This window comes from Capsicum annuum, chromosome 2, assembly GCF_002878395.1.
Source record: "Capsicum annuum cultivar UCD-10X-F1 chromosome 2, UCD10Xv1.1, whole genome shotgun sequence".
NCBI classification, from domain to species: Eukaryota; Viridiplantae; Streptophyta; class Magnoliopsida; order Solanales; family Solanaceae; genus Capsicum; species Capsicum annuum.
Window position 1 is genome coordinate 154,154,832 of NC_061112.1, and position 21,826 is coordinate 154,176,657.

A 21,826-nucleotide genomic window follows, 5' to 3' on the forward strand; every position below is an offset into this window, starting at 1 on the left:
AAATATTTTAGCATCATTTGAGCATCAAATTAAAGTTAATTATTCGAATTAATTATTCAAGCTCAGGTTTTACTAGCGTTATTTTGAGGCTTCATGAAAAGGCTTTTAGTGTTGGCATCCAGGTAGGCTAGGCTTACCCTACCTTTAGATTGAACTTATTTACTGAAATTGTAAACTATTATGTTACTTTGGATAAGTGCTTGTAGATGCGTATTATTGATTTAGATAAACTATCTTATTTATCCGGATTAGGACCTCGTTCTAGTAACTATTGGAATATATCTTTTAATATAATGTAACATCTATTACTTTAGGGCATGGGATTAAATTACAAAACCTTGAAATTTCCCCTTGAAAATTAAGACATGTATAAGACAATTAGACATATTTTAGTTGTTGTTCAGGTTTAGTATATATTTTATTTCTGTCATTGATTGTGAACTTTTATACCATATTGACATTGTTACAATAAGCTCCGGTTCGAGTCCGGCATTTGATTATTCATGCCATTATGAGTTTTGATTCCAGTCCGGCATTTGTTTATTATTGTTACAATGAGCTCTGGTTCGAGTCCGACATTTGATTATTAATGTTATTATGAGTTTCGGTTCGAGTCCGGCATCTGATTATGAGTTTTATATATGTTGCCTATCGTTATTACCTACTATGTCCGATTCAAATTCGGCACGTGTTCTTTTGTTATTATCCATCACTAATGGTTCGAGTCCGGTGTCTGGCCTCTCGTTACTACCAATTGGTACCGGTTCGAGTTCGGTGCACACCTGGATGACTATCATGATTTATTGGAATCAGCGCAGTTATAGATTATTTATGTTTATTTTCATTACTTGTGTGTCCCACTGGCTTATGGGGGTAGGGTTAGGTTAATTGTCTTCTTCAGTGTGCCTAGCTGGCTTATGGGGGCCCAATTAGGTTATGTTTGATTTGTCTGTTATAACTGCATTATTTATTTTTCCGTATTGCTTACGTTTATTCCTTTACAGCTGTTGTATAGCTTGGTAGCTGTTTACCTTTCCGTCTCTATTTACTGATGACTCAGATTACGCCTTCGCATTGTAGTTATAATTTTTTTATATTAAGCTCAATCGGCTGATGATGCCTACTGAGTACTCGTTGCTTTAGTACTCATACTACACTTCTACATCTTTTTTCTGATGTAATCCGGGTACTACCAGTCGATGTTGACGTGATTTCTACCTTCCAGTACTGATTCAGAAAAGGGTGAGCTTGCTGTTGTCCGAGACTGGTCCTTCTCTATCTACTCTAGTTAGTCTTATGTACTCGAGACTGCTTGTGTATATTGTGTACATTTTAGATTTTTGTCTAGTACTCTGGGTACCTGTTAGTAGTGGCTCTAGTATTGACCTTATCAGGTCTTGGGAGGGGTTCGTTTGTATAGGCGGTCCTTTTTCCTCCTCTCATTTTGATATAATACACATGCTCCTTTCTTAGATTTCACTTATTATTGTTGCTGTTATCATTATACGTGATCTTTTATTTGGTCTCTGCCTGTTAGCCTATTACCTATCATTCCGGACTATGTCTTGGCTTAGCTACTGGTGGGTTAAAGTAGTCACCATCACGACTTGAGAAATCAGATTGTAACAAAAATAAAAGTAGGTCATTTTGATAATTGAAAACTTGAAGAGGGTAGCTATTTTGCTAATTGGAGATTTGAAGAGGCTTAACAGTCAAATTTTCTCATTTGCTTCTTGGATGTTAAATTCTATTCATCAAATTTTGAATCTTGCACGCCGGGGTTAGTGGGGCAGGCTTGTGTTCCGTCCTTCTCGGTGCTTGATGGTACCCTCAATAGAGCATTTTACTGTCTTTAAGTTTCATTTTCTCAACTGCATGATATTTTATGGCCATCTATACTCTCCATAAAATGAAACAAAGGGTAGTTTTAGTGTTACAGATATCGTGTGGTGGTGTAATATACCAAAATAATTAAATTATAGTTAAAAATATAAAAAATGAATAAAATAAAATAATTTTCTATTTGATTGAGGCGCAGATGTCTCGCTCTCTTTAAGGAGATTCAAGCCCACGCATAATCTACATCAATTCAACAGTATATCTGGTGACTTATCTCCTCCAGGATGCAACAATCCATCAACGATATAGAACTCAAGCAACTTCAAATTAGTTAAAGAGCTCACAGCTCTACCTCAAGAACACATTCTTTCAACATATTAAACTCTTCTTTTATAGTGAATATAGTTGTAGACTTAGAATATTTTTTTTATCTCAACTCTCTCTTTCACTAATATGACTACTTTTTTTTGTATAGTAGATATAGTTGAAGATTGAATATTTTCTTAGTCTCAACTCTCTTTTTCACTTATCATCTTTCTTATCACTCACAATATACTACAACTCATCTCTTTTCACGAATTCATCAATACAAGAAAGAAAACACTATTTATTTAGGTCTAGTATTCTTCTATATAGTAAATGAGGAAGTAGTGGATATTTAGTGATGAAGATGAATGTTTTAAGGATTTCATATGTTATATGAGTTACAATACATAAAGAGGTAGAATAGTAGTAGAAGTTACCAGAAACTTAAGGCAACATTCTTACCACTAACTTATAAGATTAAAGACACAAAATAATGTGGTAGATGGCTTGTGCTTTTACTTCATTTTTGATCACTTTGCAGATGTTTTTCCTCCTGAGCTCATCATCTTTATCCTTCAAGATGCGGGTAAAGAAGATGATGCTTCTTCCTCAGCCAAGAAATCTTTTACCAACTGAAATTAGCATCTGTACAATGGATACTGTTGATGAAGATGTGCAGCTCCTAGATTCTGTCAAAAAGAAGTCTGACGGGAAAAGTTTCCAGGAAGGTGGACGAAGCAGCATTATGAGGTTTTTGCAGGCTGCTGATCGTCTTCAGAAGGAGGCTGATGCTACTTTTGCTGCACTGGACCATTTAGGGGTTGATCGCCAGCATTTTAGTGCTTGGTATATATAATATTGGGACTGTAGTATCCATCATGTAGACTTTGCTGTTTCTTCTTAATGTAACTTGGTATTTTCCTGTCAGAAAAGAAAAAGAAATCAAGAAATGGTTGGCTGACTAATGGTTTGGTATAGAAAGGAGATACGGATTTGCAAAAATATTAAATGGTCATAATAATTATTCCAGACAGACCACAGTAAAATTACGATGAAAACAGCAAAGTTACATGCATGACATAACAAAATTACTATACAAACATGTTACAAATATTCATTTATTTTTTTTATTAAATATTATTAATTTTTTAATATATAAATAATTTATAATAATTAATTAAAAATAATAAAATAAAATTAGCATGGGTTATGGAGGGATCTTTGTCACAGTAAGTGAACTCAAGGACACTGGAGATTAGAGGAGGGATGGAGATGCGATTAGTCGAGTGGTGAAAAACGTTATGGTTTTGATTTTTCCGGATGTGCCATACCGCGAAGGGGAAAAAGAGTTCTCCATTTTATTTTTGTATTAAATATTATTAATTTTTTTAATATATAAATAATTTATAATAATTAATTAAAAATTACATAATAAAATTACGAAAAAAAACATTATAAAGCAGGTAAGAGCCTTTCCCTCTTATTATTAGATTAGATTAGACAGTAAAAAAATCAACAATTGAAATGACACAGATATAGTTCAATTAAACCTGCATTTAATCTTTGTGTGATAAAATTAGCGTGTTGAAGGGTAATATTTCTTTTTTTTTTTTTTTTTGGTTTCTTCCTTTAAAAATTAAAGGAGGGGCATGTTGATTGAAAAAATTCTAGTTACATTTTGTGATATTTTTGTGAGAAAATGGTCTGTTACCCCCAACCTTTAGTCGAAATCTCAACTACACATTCAACCTTTTAATGTGACCTATTACCTTCTGAACTTACTTTTACCAGATTTATTACCCCCAGTTGCTGACATGTCACTGGACGTGACGCGCGTCAGTTGACTTTTTCACTTTAAAATCATTATTTTTTAATTACCACATCATTATTTTTAATAATTATTAGTTTTTCTTAATAAATATTGACTTCTTCTTCTATTATTCTTCTTTAATGGCTTCTTTTTCTCCTACTTCTTCTTTTTCTTCTTCTTCAATGCCTTCAATGGTGCAGCTTCTATGGTGAAATGTCGATGAATAGTGATGGCGGCGGAAAATTCAAAATTCCGTCGACTTTTTTTTTTAATGAATTTCACGTAATTCGATTCAATATTTTGATTCAACACGTTGATTCAACATTCGATTCAGCTTCATGTAATTAATGGCTTTTGACCTTTTTTATTCAACATTCTCACGTAATTCGACTTCTTGGATGCCATTGAAGAAGAAGAAGAAGAAGTGCTATTAATGAGTTCTCACTTGAACTAAGAACTTTGATTCAAAAAATTTGAAAAAAATTAAGAACTTGAATTCTTGAATGAGGAGACGAGGAAGATGATAAATTAATCTTGAATGCCATTGATAGTTTTTGGATGCTATTGAAGAAGAAATGTTATTGAACCTGAATTAACTTGAAAAAATTTAAGAACTTGAATTCTTGAATGAGGAGATGATGAAGATGATAAATTAATTTTGAATGCCATTGATGCGTTTTTGAATGTTATTGAAGAAGAAATGTCATTGATGGGTTCCTGGATGCCATTGAAAGAGAAGAAGAAGAATTGAAAAAGAAAAAAGAAAAAAGAAAAATAATAATTGTCATTGATGAGTTTTTGGGTGCCATTGAATAAGAAGAAGAATTGGAAAAGAAAAAGAATTGAAGAAGAAGAAATAAAGAAGAAGAATTGAAGAAGAAAGAAAAATAATAATTGGGAAATAATAATATTAAATTATTATTTTATTAGAATAAAAAATAAAAAATGATATAGCAATAACGTGATATGATGTGACGGCACGTACATCACATCATGTTTTTATTTGTAATGACTGATTGTTAATTTTGGGATTTTCAGAAGATAATAATTTTATTTTAAAATAAGTGGGCAGTTAGGATTTTAATTAAAGGTCGGTAACAATTTTCTCTATTTTTGTCACAAAATGTTAGGAGATAATGTGGAAAGAAAACCCGCCTTCCTCGGTCGCAAAAAAGTGACTAGTTTTATCCATCCATGGCTGCAAAGGGGTCCTCCCTCGGCTTTCTCACAACAGCTCGTCTCTGCAAACTCTTCCCCACTACTCAAAAGCCCTCCTTCTCCCCTCCTCCTCCTTCTTCTTCTTCTTCTTCCTCTTCTATTACCTTAACCACCAAGGTCCTCAATGCCGATGCTGCTGCTGTATCTACCCAGTTGCCTACCCGACTGCGGCACGAGCAGGAACGAGACGCCATTTCTCTCCTCCATGAACGAATTCGCCGGGAGCATGCTAAGAGAGATCAGTCTCCTCATAGGCCCGCCATGGATTCTCAGGAGGCTGATAAGTACATTCAGCTCGTCAAACAGCAACAGCAAAGGGGACTCCAGAAGCTCAAAACCGACAGAGCCAGACAAGAAGGTGCTCCACCTGATGCACCTCAACCTACTTTTACTTACAAGGTCGACCCTTACACTCTCCGTTCCGGCGATTACGTCGTCCACAGGAAGGTTGGAATTGGACGATTCGTCGGCATCAAATTTGACCTTCCCAAGGATTCCAACCAGCCTATTGAATACGTCTTTATTGAGTACGCTGACGGTATGGGTAAATTACCCGTTAAACAGGCAGCTCGTCTCCTCTACCGTTACAATCTGTACGTACTTATACAGCACTCTCCCTTCTTTATCTACCACCTACTTATACATTTGCACGTACTAGTAAGTAAACTACTAGTAATTTCTAGTGAGCTACAACTCGTTCAATTCCCCCCTTTGGTATTTAAAACTGTGCAGTAACTTCTTTCATTCACGTGGAGAAGATTTTTGCATCCTCACCAATACCAATACTGCTTCAATCTCCAATACAACTTGAAGGGGCCTTCTCTCCTTTCCAGTCCTAATAGAGGGCATCAATCTGACAAAGATTTATGTCCTATCCAATTATCTTGTCATGAATTCCCAGCTATAGACAATAGTCAAATTTCCTTTTTTTATTTGACAAGGTAAGGTGAATAATAGCCAAATTTCCTTAATATTAAAGGAATTTTGATTTTTCAAGTAGAAATTTTGCTTTGTGCCTCTCCATCTAAGCAATTTCTTGAATAACATTTTCACCAGTTAGGATGATACTTCCTCGCTTGATCACTTAAGATGCCTTTTCAATTCAAGTTAGCCTCTTTCTCTTAGTCCAGCATGCTTCTTAGCGCCAAGCAAGTGGGCATGTAGCAGAGTTAAATATCTACAAGACCTGCTGGAACATGTTCCTTGTGCATGAATGATGGAGAGTATTCAAGAACCTCTTTTTTATTACATAAAGGGGAAGATGAGCTTTTAGCAAAATCAACCCCTCTATACCAGCTATTTTCCCATGTGAAGCTAGCCAAATAGTAAAGGCCTGTTTGCTGGTTTCAGTCAAGAGCATATATCTTATACCAAGATGCCATAGGAGTTTTATATTTTGGTCTGTTCTAGACACTCCTTACATTGCTCTGGTCCTTTTGATTTGAAGGCCTCTCTTTCAATTAGCAAAGGCTGAACAAAAGAGGAAATGGATCAGTTCTTTCTATGATTATCTTAGCCTGCATATCACATTTCCAGAGGTGAGATGGGGGTCTGATTCTCGTGTTGGAAGAAATATGATTATTAAGATGTAGATACAAACTTTGCCCTTTATAATCCTTTATCACCACCCTGGGAAAGACTCTCTTGAGTTATGAATAACTGTGGAACGAAGGGAAACCTGAAAATGTCGTTTATTATCAATTTCTTTTTCGGATAGTTTGTCTCAATTGCTATTTGATTGTGCATTTTAAAATAATTCAGCCCCAATGAAACCAAAAGGCCAAGGACTTTGAGCAAGTTAAGCGATACTAGTTCATGGGAGAGGAGAAGGATGAAGGGAAAAGTAGCAGTTCAGAAAATGGTTGTAGATCTAATGGAGCTATACCTACATAGGCTTAAACAAAAAAGGCCTCCATACCCAAAGAGTCCAGCTATGGCTGAATTTGCATCTCAGTTCCCTTTTCAGCCCACACCGGATCAGAAGCAGGTTTAATTGTCTCTTCTGCATTTTATCAGCTGTTTTCGGTTCTTTCCATATGTATAGTTTAGATGCAATTATTACTATTATTTTTTTTTGATCAAGTATATTATTGTTTTTCATCCATTTGGTTCAGCAGGACATATATTAATATTTTAACACCAAAAGATAACAGTGTTGTTGTTTAGCCACATTCTATTCAGAATAACTTATTGCTGCTCACTGTCTGCAAAGTTCAATCGTTTTTACTGGTTCACCTATGATGTCTTTTCTGTTTCTTACAGTTTTGGATTCCAATGACAGGCTTTCTCAGATGTAGAAAGGGACTTGACAGAGAGGGAAAATCCAATGGACAGATTAATTTGCGGAGATGTTGGTTTTGGTAAAACTGAAGTTGCACTGCGTGCCATCTTCTGTGTAGTCTCTGCAGGGAAGCAAGCTATGGTTCTAGCGCCAACTATAGTTTTAGCTAAACAACATTTTGATGTTATCTCAGAGAGATTTTCAAGATATCCTAACATTAGAGTTGGACTCCTTAGCAGGTTTCAGGTACATAAACTCGATGTTTAGAAATACATGGTTAATGCCTTAGAAGCGCTTTCTGCTTGAACATCTACTCTTCATCATCTGAATAGTAGGTTGTTTGGTAAAAGAATGTGATTGCTCCCGATCTTCAATGCCAAAAATTCGCTCATATTGTAAACCTATCTTCTCTCATCTCATGATTTCTTAAGATTTACTTTCTTGATCAATAGGTTGATTGAAAGAAAAAGTATCTTAAGTTCATTAGAGTGCCTTATAGTAAGGAATTCCATTGATAAACCTCCATGAAAGTCAAACTGATTTAGACGCATTAAATCTTATGCCATTGAGGATTTTATGCAGTTTGAGGCTGTTTCACAATCATGCTTTATTGATTTTTCTTTTTCTTTTTAATTGAAAAGGGTAACCTGCATTTCATATCCAAAAAGACTTAACACCATCAAACAAGTGCTTTGTTGATTGTTATTTATTTTGACTATACACACACACACACATATATATATATATCACCTTGTTCAAATGGTTTAATATTATTTTATATTTGTATACTCCTCTTAATTATTGTCTGCCTCTTTGATTATTAAGAAGAAAAATCAAAAGAATGACCGTTCGAATATGCAAGGAAGTGTAAACTAGAAATGATTCATTTTATCTCTTTCATTTTAGAATTTTCCTTCCAAAATCTGAGTGGTAATGGTTCTCAATGCGAACTCCTTACATATGTTATTTTTGTTTTAGTTCTTTGGTGTTGGCACTGTCGTTTAGCTTGTCCAAGTAAGCACCATAACCTGTATTCTGAATCCTAATTTTAGCTTTCTTTGTGACCTGCTTTTGCTCAATCAAGACCAAGTCAGAGAAAGAGGAGTACTTGAGTATGATTAAAGACGGGCGTGTGGACATTATTGTTGGGACTCATTCACTACTTGGCAATCGGGTTGAATATAATAATCTGGGTCTACTTGTGGTTGATGAGGAACAGGTATTTCCACATATCTAAATGCCATTGTATTTTTTATTTTTCTTGATAATCATGGTATCACAGCCAATTCGTGTGCACCTTCACTAATTCTACGAGATACCTTCCACCTTCCACTAGGTAATTCTATCCACCTAGGCTAGGGATAAATGGGAAGAAATCACCTAGTTTTTTTGGTCTCTATTGGGATTTAAACCTGAGACCTAATGGTTCTCAACCTACTACATTGACCACTAGGCCACACCTTAGGGTGCCATTAAATTTTTGATTATTTGTTTGTCATTTGCATCGAAAGGAAGTAATATTTCGAATTTAGTCATTGATGAAATAGGTTGGTTACTTTTGTAAGTAAGGACTTATAATGAGGAAAAAGTATGCATAAACTCCCTCTTTCTAATTTTTGGTTTCCCTTGTATAAATCAATTTCATTATGATGCATTTCTTCGTTTGATCTATAAAAAGGTCAAATATGACTATATTTTCTTATTATCCCGTGATGATAAAAAGCTTGAAAGAAACATTATCCAAAACCCCAAGAGGAAAAAAGGTTGCTATATAGCCAAAGCCCGAATAAACGTGAAGGTTCAAGGCAAAGGTGTGTTAGTTTATTAGATGGGGCAAGCCTAGGGTGTTATTTCTTTCTTTTGATAGGATCCCATGATGAAGTGGGGAGCTGTGACCTAGTCGGTGTTCATTTATTCATGGCAGTAAGTTTTTCTCGTTATCAATGAAATCTATTGTAAACTGAATTGATTGAAGAAGATAGCTAACCCTGAACCTTCCGATGTTAGAGTGTGTATGTGTTTGGGTGTGTGTTTTGGACATCCTTCATACTTATAAACGGTTCATCAAATTTGATCTCCCAAATTGTTCTGTCTTTTCAGAGGTTTGGTGTGAAACAGAAGGAGAGAATTGCTTCATTTAAAACTTCAGTGGATGTACTTACACTTTCAGCAACGCCTATTCCGAGAACTCTATATTTAGCATTAACTGGATTTCGTGACGCTAGGTAATACCACCGGGTTTGTTTCAATTTATCAAAGCCCTGATGGCTGTTGATGAAGTATCCATTATACTGTTTGGCACTCCAGCAGCTGAAATTGGGTATCATTCATTTAGCAGTGTCATTGTTGGCTAGATTTGACTAATTATGAAGTTACATTCAACTCAACATTTTGCCTGCTCAAGTTTTTGACTGTTTTGCTTTTTGGCTGCTTCATCTTCTTTTCCATTCAAACAGTTTGATCTCAACACCACCTCCTGAGAGAGTTCCGATAAGAACACATCTTTCAGCTTACAGCACGGACAAAGTAATATCAGCTATCAAGCATGAATTGGACCGTGGTGGCCGAGTTTTTTATGTCTTGCCCCGCATTAAGGGTAAGGCATTCTGTGCTGTATTCACATTAATTTTGAGTAGCATTATATAATTTGGTGGGCAGGCTGTAGAGGAGTTTGCTGAAGTTCATCCATTGTACTCATTATAGCTACATGGGTTTGTCTATTACTTGCAGGTCTTGAGGATGTTATGGAATTCTTAGAACAAGCATTTCCACATGTTGAAATAGCTATTGCTCATGGAAAGGTAATTATGGGAATTAACGAGTTTGTTTTAAGTTCAGCAATTGAAGGTTAATACATGGGAAGATCAATCAATCAATCACGTGATCAATCAATGTGTCATGTCCTATGACTTAAGCTGTTATGGGACTCTTTAAGCTTTCTTCCATAGCTTCTGCGTTTACTAAACCCTGTTCTTCATTAATGTTCTCTTCTGGACTATCTGATGCCTTTTGACTAAGCATATATGAATCTAGGGAACTTTATGAGGTAGAACACTGTAAGAGAGGAATTGAGAACTGATTTATCATATGGGAGTAACATTTTCGGGAATGAGAGCCAAAAGCTTTTTGTTCATGGATCTTACTTTAGCAATATAGGTGGATGAAGGGTGTATTTAGACTTTTTGAGATTAGTCCAGGGGCATTTTTGGCCTTTTCCGTACAATTTATTGATATTAAACTAGTTACTGCAAATTATCTAGTATTGCAACGAAATGTGCCTGAATAGAGCATGATAAATGATTCATGTATCTGTGAGAAATATAAGAGAAGAATGTTATTGAATTGTTGTTACTACATTATTACACTGAGACCCGATTTATAGACATTATATTCCAATTCTTTTTCAAGTAGGACACTTCATTACAATCATTTTCCATGTAGGATTCTATATGCTATTCCTATTCTTCTTCTTACTCGTATTCTAACACTTCCCCTTAAGTTGGTGCATACAAGACATATGTACCAAGCTTGTTATGGATGTATTTAGTACGAGGATCAGTAGGGACTTGGTAAAGATATTTGCAAGAAAACTGGTAAGCACGTCTGGAGACCTCAGTTGAAAAAGAATAAACTGAAAAAGTGGTCGGAAAGTAGTAAACATCGCTGGAAAGTTGATCTATCGTTGGAAAAACTGCTGAAAACGGGTATATAATGTGGGTCATCTCAAAATCAAGAGATGAGTAGATTTTGAACAAGAAAGTCCCCCCAAAACTAGGCAGAACATGCTCATGCGCCGGATTATTATATTTGATGGTTGAAAGTGGTCAATCTGAGAAAAAATTATATGGGCAGGGTCGGCATGATGGCACGACCCTACTGAGAAATAGAAATTATATGGGCAGGGTTAGAATGATGGAACGACCCTACAGGAAAAGATAAATTATGTGGGTAGGGTCAGGATGACGACACGACCCTACTGAAAAAGAGAAATTATATGGGTAGGGTCGGAATGATGGCACGACCCTCCGCAAATCACATCTAAGGAGTCATCGGAAAGACGCACGATACTTTGCAACTCAGCTATGAGAAAGTAATCTGGAAAGATGCACGGTAGTACTGCGTAAATTAAATCTAAGTAGTATGGAAAGATGCACGGTGCTACGAAAATCAGATATGTGAAAGTAGTCACCGGAAAGATGCACATGCAAATCAGATATAAGAAAATAATCACCGAAAAGATACACGGTGACCCAGCTTTGCTAACATAATCATTGGCTAGACGCCCGCCGGCGGCAAAAACTCTTTGATTCTCTATCAAGTTCGTAGAGGTTCTGATACGATATGAGAAATATAAGAGAAAAATATTATTGAATGGTTGTTACTACATTATTACTCTGAGATCCTATTTATAGTCATTGCATTCCAATCCTTTTCCAAGTGCGACACTACATTACAATCCTTTTCCATGTAGGATTTTATATGCTATTTCTATTCCTACTCATATTCTAACAGTATCCCCCTCCAATTGATTTGGGTTGAAGCGGGGTCAATTGATAGATTGATTATTATGGCGGGACAATAGTGCAAGCAAATTCTTTAAAGGGTCACGTCACCTTCTCGCAATAGTAATGGTGGCTGATATTACTAATTCTGTTTCACTTGTACTAAAGTAGAGTTTAGGTTTTTGATTCATTTGTTCTTGCTATTGTGCTAAAAAGTTTGTGCTTTTTTCATAAGTATTACCTTTGACAATATACTTACGTTCATCAAGTCTTTAGACATTAATCTAAGATATGAACTCATATTTAGATAACATCAACCTGGCATTGTTCAGTTCTGGTGGTATAACATACCATTTCATCTTTTTTGGCAGCAATACTCAAAACAGCTTGAGGAAACTATGGAAAGATTTGCACGGGGAGATATTAGAATTCTTATATGTACAAACATAGTAGAAAGTGGCCTTGATATTCAAAATGCAAACACAATCATCATTCAAGATGTTCAGCAATTTGGACTTGCACAGTTGTATCAGGTTTTTTTTTTTGAAATGCACAATCTCTTGCCTAAACAAGCAGCAAGATTTTGGTGTCATGCTGTTTTCCGCTCCTATTGGTAGTTATTTCCTGCACTACATAAGAGACATTGAAACTAGGAATCAAATCATTTGTTTTTATCGATTGATTTTCTTCGGCATAAGTGATAGAAACATAGTTTATTTGGACACAACCTTTTGTTCAGTTTTACATGAATTAGATATTCCTTGACAGCATGTGCTGTTTCCCCAGCTCTAAGTTAATATAGAATCTGCCTGTTTCCTTAATGTACCTGATTAATCAGACAAGATGGTTGGTGCTAAAGGAGAAAATTATCTTGTCGGATAACTTAGTAGCTGGGTTTTAATGTAGCAAGTATTTGTTACATTCAAAAACTCCTTGAGGTTTTGAGATTACATCTAAGTTCAATGGCATAAATAGTGGTATTTTCTTTGTAGTGGCATTTCAGTCAAGCTCAGATTTTTTTGAGAAGGATTTGTTACAGAGAGAGAACAAATGTCATTGAATCAGCCTTTCTGTGATATTGAGTGAAGTCTTCTCTTGTTTCTTTCATGAGGAATTTCTGGGGTTTGGTTCTCTTCTGATGTTGACCTTGGGTGGCCTGCTATTGCAGCTGCAGTGATGAAGCCAATCAATTATCTTCTACTTAGTTAATGTAATGATTTCAAACTCCAATGAAGAAGCATCTTTTTTATCTTTCCTGGTTTCTTTTTCATTGTACTGGCTACTAAAGTTGATTGGTCCAAAGATTTTCAGCCTTAATTTCAGAACTTGGGCCCTTCCACTGTTAGCTAACTGATTAACTTGTCTCTCTTAATAGCTTATGTTGAAACTATAGTTTTCGCAGTTCAGATGTCTTTTAGCAGACTTTATGAGACTCATATTATCACCATGGGCTAATCAGGCCATGATGATATGCTTTTGACAATTCCATATTTTCACTTTGTAGATTCTTAGCTATTGTTGTCATTGACCGTTATAATTTTATTTGCAACTTTTATACTCTTTGTAATTCCTACTCTCGCTTTGATTATTGTAGCTGCGTGGAAGGGTTGGACGGGCGGATAAAGAAGCTCATGCACACTTATTTTATCCTGACAAATCACTTCTTTCTGACCATGCACTAGTATGCTCTTTTTCCTCTATATTTTTTTTCATGACAGGATATGTAGGAGATGGTTCATATATTCTGTCTTCTTGCGTTTATTCTGGTAATGTTGCGGTACTCTCCAACAGAACAGGGATTCTAATTTTATCTTATCAAGGACGAATTCTGTAACATGCACGTTATGTGAATTTATTTGCTGAAGATTGATATTTGTTATGGCCGTAACATGGCATTCATTTGACAATTTAGGAGAGGCTTGCTGCTCTTGAAGAGTGCTGTGAACTTGGCCAGGGTTTTCAGCTTGCAGAAAGAGACATGGCTATTAGAGGATTTGGCAATATTTTTGGGGAGCAACAGACAGGGGATGTCGGCAATGTGGGCATTGATCTATTCTTTGAGATGCTGTTTGAAAGCTTGTCAAAGGTCTGTTTGCATCATCCTTTTACTCCATTATTACTAGTTACAAAGGTGAAATTGACTGGTATGTTCCTAAGACAGCACTGCTTTCTCCATGCTATCCCCCCCTTTTGGAGATTATGATATGTCTATGCATCAGTGATGGACCTTTCAAAATGAAAGATTATGAGATCTGTTATCTTTATGTTATTCCAGGTTGATGAGCATCGTGTAATATCAGTTCCGTATCCTGCAATGAAGGTATTTAATGCTCTCTTATCTTTTCCATAAGTTGGTCCATTTTTCGAGTACCAAATCCTTTGTACCATCTTTTGGATCTTAAAAGATGAATATTTTGAGGAACTGTCATTAATCATTGATTTCTTATATGATCGGTTGGAAGGTCAACCAGAGAAATTTGGATCTTAAAAGATGAATATTTTGAGGAACTGTCATTAATCATTGATTTCTTAAATGATTGGTTGGAATGTCAACCAGAGAAATTTGGATCTTAAAAGATGAATAATTTTGGGTCACTATTCTTGAACTACTAACTGTTGCGTCATGTACAATCAGAATTAGCCTAACTACTACGGTGGAATGTGGATTATGAGCTTTTCATAAACACAGCCAATTATGCTTTTATCATGTTCTTATCCTAGAAAGATATACTAGTCTACTATGGATAAGAAAGAACTTATAAAACAAGAGTTGACAATTGAGATGGATCTGCACGATCGTTCTTCTCTTTGTTCTTTTGTTAATTGTGCATAAGTTGCAGTTATATAAAGAAAATATAAACAAGTTTTCTCACTGTTATTTCAAAATTAAAGGGGGTTTCTTGAAATAGCCATTAAATATATGAAAAGTTGTTATATACTAGGTACTATAGTATTAAATTTTCAATGTGGGATGAAATATATCAAAGAAATGTACTCATTCCATCTCAAAATGCATGACCTGACTTGATGTATGTTGATTATTAGGGGTGGGTTAAAGTATTTAATCAGTTAGTACTTTGGGTTTTGATAAAAGAGCGTTTAACATAATAGTTTAAAAACTAGGTGATTTCTTCCAATCTTACTAAGCCTTGGTGGACAAAATTACCCATACTTATAAACTGTGTTGGTGTGAGGTGGCAAGTACCTCTTGAAATTAGTCGAGGTAATGAAGTTGGAAAAGTGAAGTAGTAAGTTTGAAAGATGTGGCATCAAGTTTGAAATATCTAGGATAGCATCAGTTCAGATTATTTCGTTTTGTTAAGAGTGGAGGATTTTCAATAGTATGAAATTTATGTCGCTCCCAAAAAGAAAATAGGTCAAGTAGTTTGGTTAAATGGAGAATTAATTAAAAGCGGAAAAGATGGTTAATAATGTAGAGGGTTTTTAAGTAATTGGGTAATTATATGTCTTATATGGAACGTCAAAAGTAAAAACCTCTACTTTATTGCATGAAGTTTAATGAATTGTTAAAAGGGCACAAGAAAGAATGCAACGGAACAACGACGAAGATAAGAAACTATACGATAATAAATGATCAATACGAAGAGCGGAATTGTTAAAAGGGCACAAGAAAGAATGCAATAATTTAGTTTTTTCAGTCGAGTTTCTAATTTACTGCCTTATCATCGTATCTTTCTTCTGAACATGTAGTAAGGCTACAAGTTAGAAAAATAAAGACATTCTTGGAATTGGAACGCATGATCAGGGAATTAAGCTGGGTTAGTTAGCTAAAATGTTGAGCATGACCACATTGGTTTGCTAGACACATGGAAACGGCTTCATATAGGAATACGTGGTTCTACAAATAGCTTGTAAGAATTTGTGTCTCCCGTTAAACTGATTCTGCTTTCGCACATCCAGTGTGAAAGATATAGCCTATAGCTTATCTGCTGAACTACTTCTATTGACAATTGCAAATAAATGGGTATAACCTTTTAAAATTCTAACACTTACTGTCTCAGCTTGATATCAATATAAACCCTCATCTTCCTTCCGAGTACATAAACCATTTGGAAAACCCCATGCAAATCATTAATGGCGCTGAAAAAGCAGCTGAAAAGGACATTTTCAGCTTGATGCAATTTACGGAAAACCTGAGGCGTCAGTATGGCAAAGAACCTTACTCTATGGAAATCCTATTGAAGAAGCTTTATATCAGAAGAATGGCAGCAGATTTAGGAATTACCAGCATATATGCTTCAGGAAAGATGGTTGGCATGAAAACAAACATGTCAAAAAAGGTTTTCAAGTTGATTACTGATTCAGCAACTTCAGATATTCATCAGAATTCTCTGATATTTGAAGATGGTCAAATAAAGGTATTGTTTTGTTGATCTTACTATCTTCTCTTCAGACCCCACTTTGTGGAAGTACACTGGGTATGTTGTTGATCTTACCATCTTCTCTATACCTATATAATCGACTAAGGTTCCATATTCTTCATTTGAAAGAAAGGGGAGAAATTAATGTGGAAGGTATGTTTTCCATATTTAAGTGGCTTTGTGTAATGGTGCGTCTTATTCAGGCAGAACTGCTCTTGGAGCTACCTAAAGAACAGTTGCTGAATTGGATCTTCCAATGCCTAGCAGAATTATATTCCTCATTGCCGACCTTGATAAAATATTAGTCCGTTCAATGAAATGTGATTCTTACTACATCTAGTAGGCAGCCCCATGGCCATCGCCCGTTGCTATAATAGGGTTTCGGGCGGTTGGTTTAATTAAGAATATTAGAAGCGTGTCTCTCATCAGTGGCTGTCTCCACATGCACGGTATGAAATATCGAGATAGATCGTCTATTAAAGCATATTATGTGATATGCATCTGGCATTTTCCATGCCTCTCGAACAATCAGAAGTAAAAGCCACGAGGAGTGCATTGTCTTCTGAGATGAGGTACTTTAACTTTTCAGTTCAATGAGTTTTATCTTTGGTTTATTCTTCTTTTCATTTTCTATTTGTACTTTTTGTCTCCTAATCGTGAGAGACCTGGTTTGCTTTTTCACTGTGCAGGACTAGCAGAGTTGTGTGAATACAGGATACAAGATTATATTGATGTACTGTGAAAATGATTTTCTGTTTCTTGTGAAAGAAATATTTATGTGCCAACAGAAAACAGTTAGGATCCTTCATTAGCCTATTTGAATAGGGAAAGAACATGGAATATCATAATGTGTCTTTCACGTTCCCTGGACCCTTGCCTCCTTTCTCTTTATATTAGATGTCACCTCTTCATGACATTTTTTTCTTTCTGAATTATGGCGCTTCATGGAATTTATGCTGCATATTTATCCTAGACATTTGGGCCAAATATGATTTACAAGTCTTAACTGATGCTGCATTCTTCTTATTAGCTAAAATTGCGAATGGATAATAAAGACATTAATAAGCGGAATGATTCATTTGAGAAGAAAAAAGATACTACACTTATTGACAAATACGAGTCCGGAACCAAAATAAAAATATGCCGTCACTTTAAAAAAGTGACCAAAGTATGCTTTGTGTATTTATTTGCATAATTCTTTTAAATTTTGGCGGAGCTGCTGCAAATGGTGTGAAAAAAGTAAATTTAAAGATTGCGTACTTATTTAGTGCATTAAGAAAATGTACAATCTTAAAATTTACTTTGTAACATCGTTTACAGCAGCCTCGTCAAAATCTAAAAGAATTATGCACTAAATAAGTGCACAAACATACTTTGGTAACTTTCTATATCTATGACATAGATTGATCACTTTTTTTAAAGTAACGGCATATTTTGAATCCGGACTCGACAAATACAAAAGAAAGAAATTTCTTGTCAATTGCTGACATTGATTCCAGCAGTCGAGCCCACAGAATGACAACTGAAATGAATCCTACCTTACTGCAACTCTATTAACTGTCTTTAAGACAAACTCATTAGAATATAACCAATGTTTATACAATAGTTGAAAATAATCAGTTCATTAAAAGTAGTTCAAAAGGCCTTTTTGCCTTTACTAGGACATCGGTTGGGTTTCTGAGTTGCAAAAGAAAATTGATTACTAAGACAAATTCCTAGGATTTAAAACTACCTTGCATAGCGTGCAGTCCAGCAAGAATGGAGGCTGATAGATCTTTTGCCTCGCCAGGTGAGATTAAAAACACTCTTGTCAAACAGTATAACCATCATTAACCATCATTCCCATTTCAATCACCTATCTAATCCACGTCCAAATCTGCAGAAGAATTAGAAAGAATAGAATAACCATTCTACACAACTCCAGAAGAACAGCTCCTCTTTCAGGCTTTCAGCCACTGCTGGAAGTATGATTGCATCTTGCCACGATTAACAGGATTTCCAACATTGACGGTAGGAATTATCTTTTCTGGCCTCAGAAACTGCAAAACCAAATATTTTCATAATTGCGATAGCAATATTTTGCAAAATTTTAAAGGGAAAGACCAAAACATCCACTTGGGAGTTCTACCAGTTAACTAAATATTAAAAGAAGCCAAAAGAATTGTACAAAAACATCTCAACCTGCACAAATTCCTGCAGCTCTGTGAAATTAGAATGCTCACTGTATGGAACACCTGCAGGAAATTAATGCAGTAGAGAGGTTGATTCAACTTCAGCCAATTAGGAGCCACAAAAAGCAGTTGTAACATACAGCGAACAACACAAATTATAAATAAAAAATGTGTAGGATCTAAACCTCCCGAGAAGCACCGATTTATCTCACCATAAATAGTGATGTTGCCCTTAGAAGTGGGTTTTATTAAGTTTAGATTCTCCCCTATGGTCTCTGAGTAAGTCCAACCTGAAAAAAGGTAATGGTAAGGATCGTTTGCATAAGGGACAGAAATCCACTCATAAATAACAATTTGTGTATGAGTCACCTGTTGGTCGGAATGCCAACATGCTAGTGTACTGTCCGTATTGTGATTCCAAATAACGCTGCAGCACCTTGGAAAAAAAATATAATAAACAGAAGAAGTTATAGAAGGATCGGAAAATCCATTAATCATCTAAAGGAGGTGTTGAGGTGCTAATGCAGACCTCAAATCTCAAGGATGATATAGGCAATATGTGCAAAGGTGTATCCTTCCCATTTGTTGACAGATTTTCAGAAATTCCAGCCCAGCCAAAAGATCGAAGAATGCGCCTCCTGGAGGCATTTGCATATATTTTTACCTATGAACAAGTGTTTATAATAAACCCAGTCAGCTAATATATTGGATAGAAGTTCACTTCCTTAAGCAAATAGACAGCATAAAATTTAGCATGAACAAGCACCTTGTAATGTAATAAATTGTTACCTTGTCCAAAAAAAGACAAATGAAATTTCAATATGTTGGTGTCATATGACATGTTATTCATCCATAAAGAGAAGGATTTTTAGAACTTAAGTTATAGGAGCGCAGCAGTTTCATCTTCTGCTAAATGGTCAATGTGTTTTTTCCTAACAACTCTCAATTGGTAAAGTACTCAGAAGCCTTTGATGTCCTTTATAGGGTTGCTAGATATACATCAAGTCATAATATCGATTAAGATCATAAAGAAATCACAAAATATTCAGAAGCTAAGATACCCCTAGTGCCTGGGAAATGGCAAGATACACTTGTTCTTTTCCAATGGTGTATGCACCAACAACCACGATGGTCTTTGGATGATTATTCAAATATCTTCTTGTGACGCCTACAACAAATTCCAGAACATCTTCTTTTGAAGGAAACCTGGAATGGATAAATGGCTTTACAACTGTGAACAAACACAGCATCCACGAGAGAGAAGATAGAAAGAGAGAATGAATACCTGTACTTTGGATTGCAATAGGTTGTGTCAAGGTAAAGTAGATTAATACGTTGGGTTGCAAGAAGGGGATAGGATTGCATGAGCTTGGAAGCCCTAAAGTCTCCGGTGTGCAAGTAAGATTGTCCATTTGGGAGGCGGAAGTGAATGAGAGCAGCACCAGGGCAGTGATTAGCATCAAGCATGGTAACTTTGATTCCTTTAATGTTGTATTCAGTACCTAATTCGAGAGGACAGATGAAACTGCAAAAGAATATAATGATAGGTAATAATAATAATAATAATAATAATAATAAGGGAAAAGGACAAGCTAGGTGGTGTCTTGCTTACGATGGAGCAACATAAAGAGAGATGTTAAGTAAGCGTGCAGTGAGGTTGGTACAGTAGATCGGGGCATGTGACCATGATTTGGTCAAGCCAATATAATGATCGGCGTGGAAGTGGGTGAGGAAGTAGGCAGAGCAGGCTTTGACGGGAGCATAGCGGAAGGCGTCGACAGTGAAGGGGGTTCCTGCTGCATTATTTACTAGTTAAGGATGGGAAGATGGAGAGGAGTGAAAACGATGAGTAGAAAGAAAGTGAGCGAGCGACCTGGGATCTTCTTATAGAAGGGGCAATTAAGGGGAGAAGCAGCAGCAGCTCTCGACTGTTGCACATCATCAGGGTCAGGGGGTTTGGGATGAGGATCTTTGAGGCCCCACAACTCGAATAGATTCTTCTGCTTCATCGTCACTCTCTTTCTCTTCTTCTTCTTCTTCTTCCACTCCTCAACATCACTCCTCTTCGTCTCCATTTCACATCCCTCCTCTCTTCCTTCCACCCCCAAATCTCATTACACGTGCACCTTTCTACTCCTTTCACTTCTTCCCGCCTAAACTTTTATTTACTATTCAAAATCTTTTTTGGGGACGGGAGTGGAGTGGACCCTCTCTTTTCCCAATTTTATCACACTACCTTTTCAATTGCCTGTTCTTTAATTGCACCATACATACCACATCAAACGATGGCCATTTACGGATAATCGCCATCGTTCCAAATGCACCCAAAAAGTGGAGTAACTCTTACACAGGACTTTTGATTTTTTATTTTTTTTTCACTTAAAAATAACTACTTAAAAGTATTTTTATTTTTTTTAGAACACTTCAACAAAAATATTTAAGAATTATTTTAACGTAAAATAAGTTCATTCAAATAAGGTCCAAAACTATAATGAAGGAATTGCATGAGTGGTATCTGCAAGAACAATGGAAAAATTTAAGGTGAAATGGTCTAACAGCTCTTATACTTATTCTCGTTTATAAAATAGATACATCTACTTAGTCCTTTGTTATTTGAACCATTCAGTTCATCAAAATACACAATTTTAAACTTTTTTTATGCTTATGTGACATTAAATTGCTGAGTTGAAAAAATACATTTTTTTAAGCAAGTGAATCAGTATTTTTCATTTAAAAGTATTTTTAAAAATTAAAAAATAATAGTAATTCAAATTATATCTAAATAATTTTTGAGATATTTTTTAATTTTAACTATAATTTGATATTATATTTTAATTTTTATGTCCAAATACTAATTTTTAAATAAATAATTTATTCAAAAGAAAAAATAATACTCCATGGCCAAACAAAACCTATTCTTTTCAATTTGAAAACTAGACCCAAAATCAAGTGAAAAATGTGTGGATTTGATGTAGTTGGAGTTATCATTTCTCGTAGGAGCATTAAGTAGGTGTTTGGACCTGCAATTAAATCTCATCGTTTGAAAATCATGAGATATGATCGATGTTTGGACATGCAATTTTATATTATGATTTCGCATTTTTAAATAAAAAAGGTGATACATAAGTTTGTATTTTATAAAAAGAAATGTATCATTTTATATTTACCAATTATTTATTTAAAATGTAAACAAAATTGTAATTAATATTATTACTTTTACCAATCTTTGCCAATCATTTATGTGAGAGTATTATATTAAAGAGTAGTACACTCAATTCATATTTAAAGTGTCAAAGTGGATGATAAGCTTGTGATAT

The 21,826-nt window shown here is 35.4% G+C and overlaps 2 protein-coding genes across 3 annotated transcripts; one reads left to right on the forward strand and one right to left on the reverse strand.

The window, feature by feature from the left end:
* The first annotated feature begins 5,065 nt into the window (after positions 1-5,065).
* On the forward strand, positions 5,066-17,254 carry LOC107860800 (ATP-dependent DNA helicase At3g02060, chloroplastic). The gene is made up of 14 exons (XM_016706284.2): positions 5,066-5,766; positions 6,935-7,160; positions 7,455-7,700; positions 8,539-8,673; positions 9,555-9,679; positions 9,911-10,050; positions 10,185-10,255; positions 12,328-12,489; positions 13,551-13,637; positions 13,869-14,042; positions 14,232-14,276; positions 15,979-16,335; positions 16,542-16,910; positions 17,028-17,254. Exons 1-13 carry the CDS (start codon positions 5,150-5,152, stop codon positions 16,641-16,643), a joined length of 2,487 nt encoding a protein of 828 aa, XP_016561770.2. The 5' UTR covers positions 5,066-5,149; the 3' UTR covers positions 16,644-16,910; positions 17,028-17,254.
* Positions 17,255-17,891: 637 nt separating this feature from the next.
* LOC107860799 (DNA cross-link repair protein SNM1) lies at positions 17,892-20,933 on the reverse strand. 2 transcript variants are annotated; one of them, XM_016706283.2, is made up of 9 exons: positions 20,383-20,933; positions 20,122-20,302; positions 19,795-20,034; positions 19,571-19,715; positions 19,039-19,173; positions 18,879-18,945; positions 18,722-18,799; positions 18,520-18,572; positions 17,892-18,377 (listed from the first exon to the last, which is right to left on the reverse strand). In XM_016706283.2, the coding sequence occupies exons 1-9, from the start codon at positions 20,582-20,584 to the stop codon at positions 18,279-18,281; spliced, it is 1,200 nt and encodes a 399-aa protein (XP_016561769.2). In that variant the 5' UTR covers positions 20,585-20,933; the 3' UTR covers positions 17,892-18,278. The 2 variants fall into 2 exon arrangements, with proteins under 2 accessions (XP_016561769.2, XP_016561768.2); XM_016706282.2 differs by having other exon boundaries at positions 20,122-20,305.
* Between the last annotated feature and the right edge of the window lie 893 nt (positions 20,934-21,826).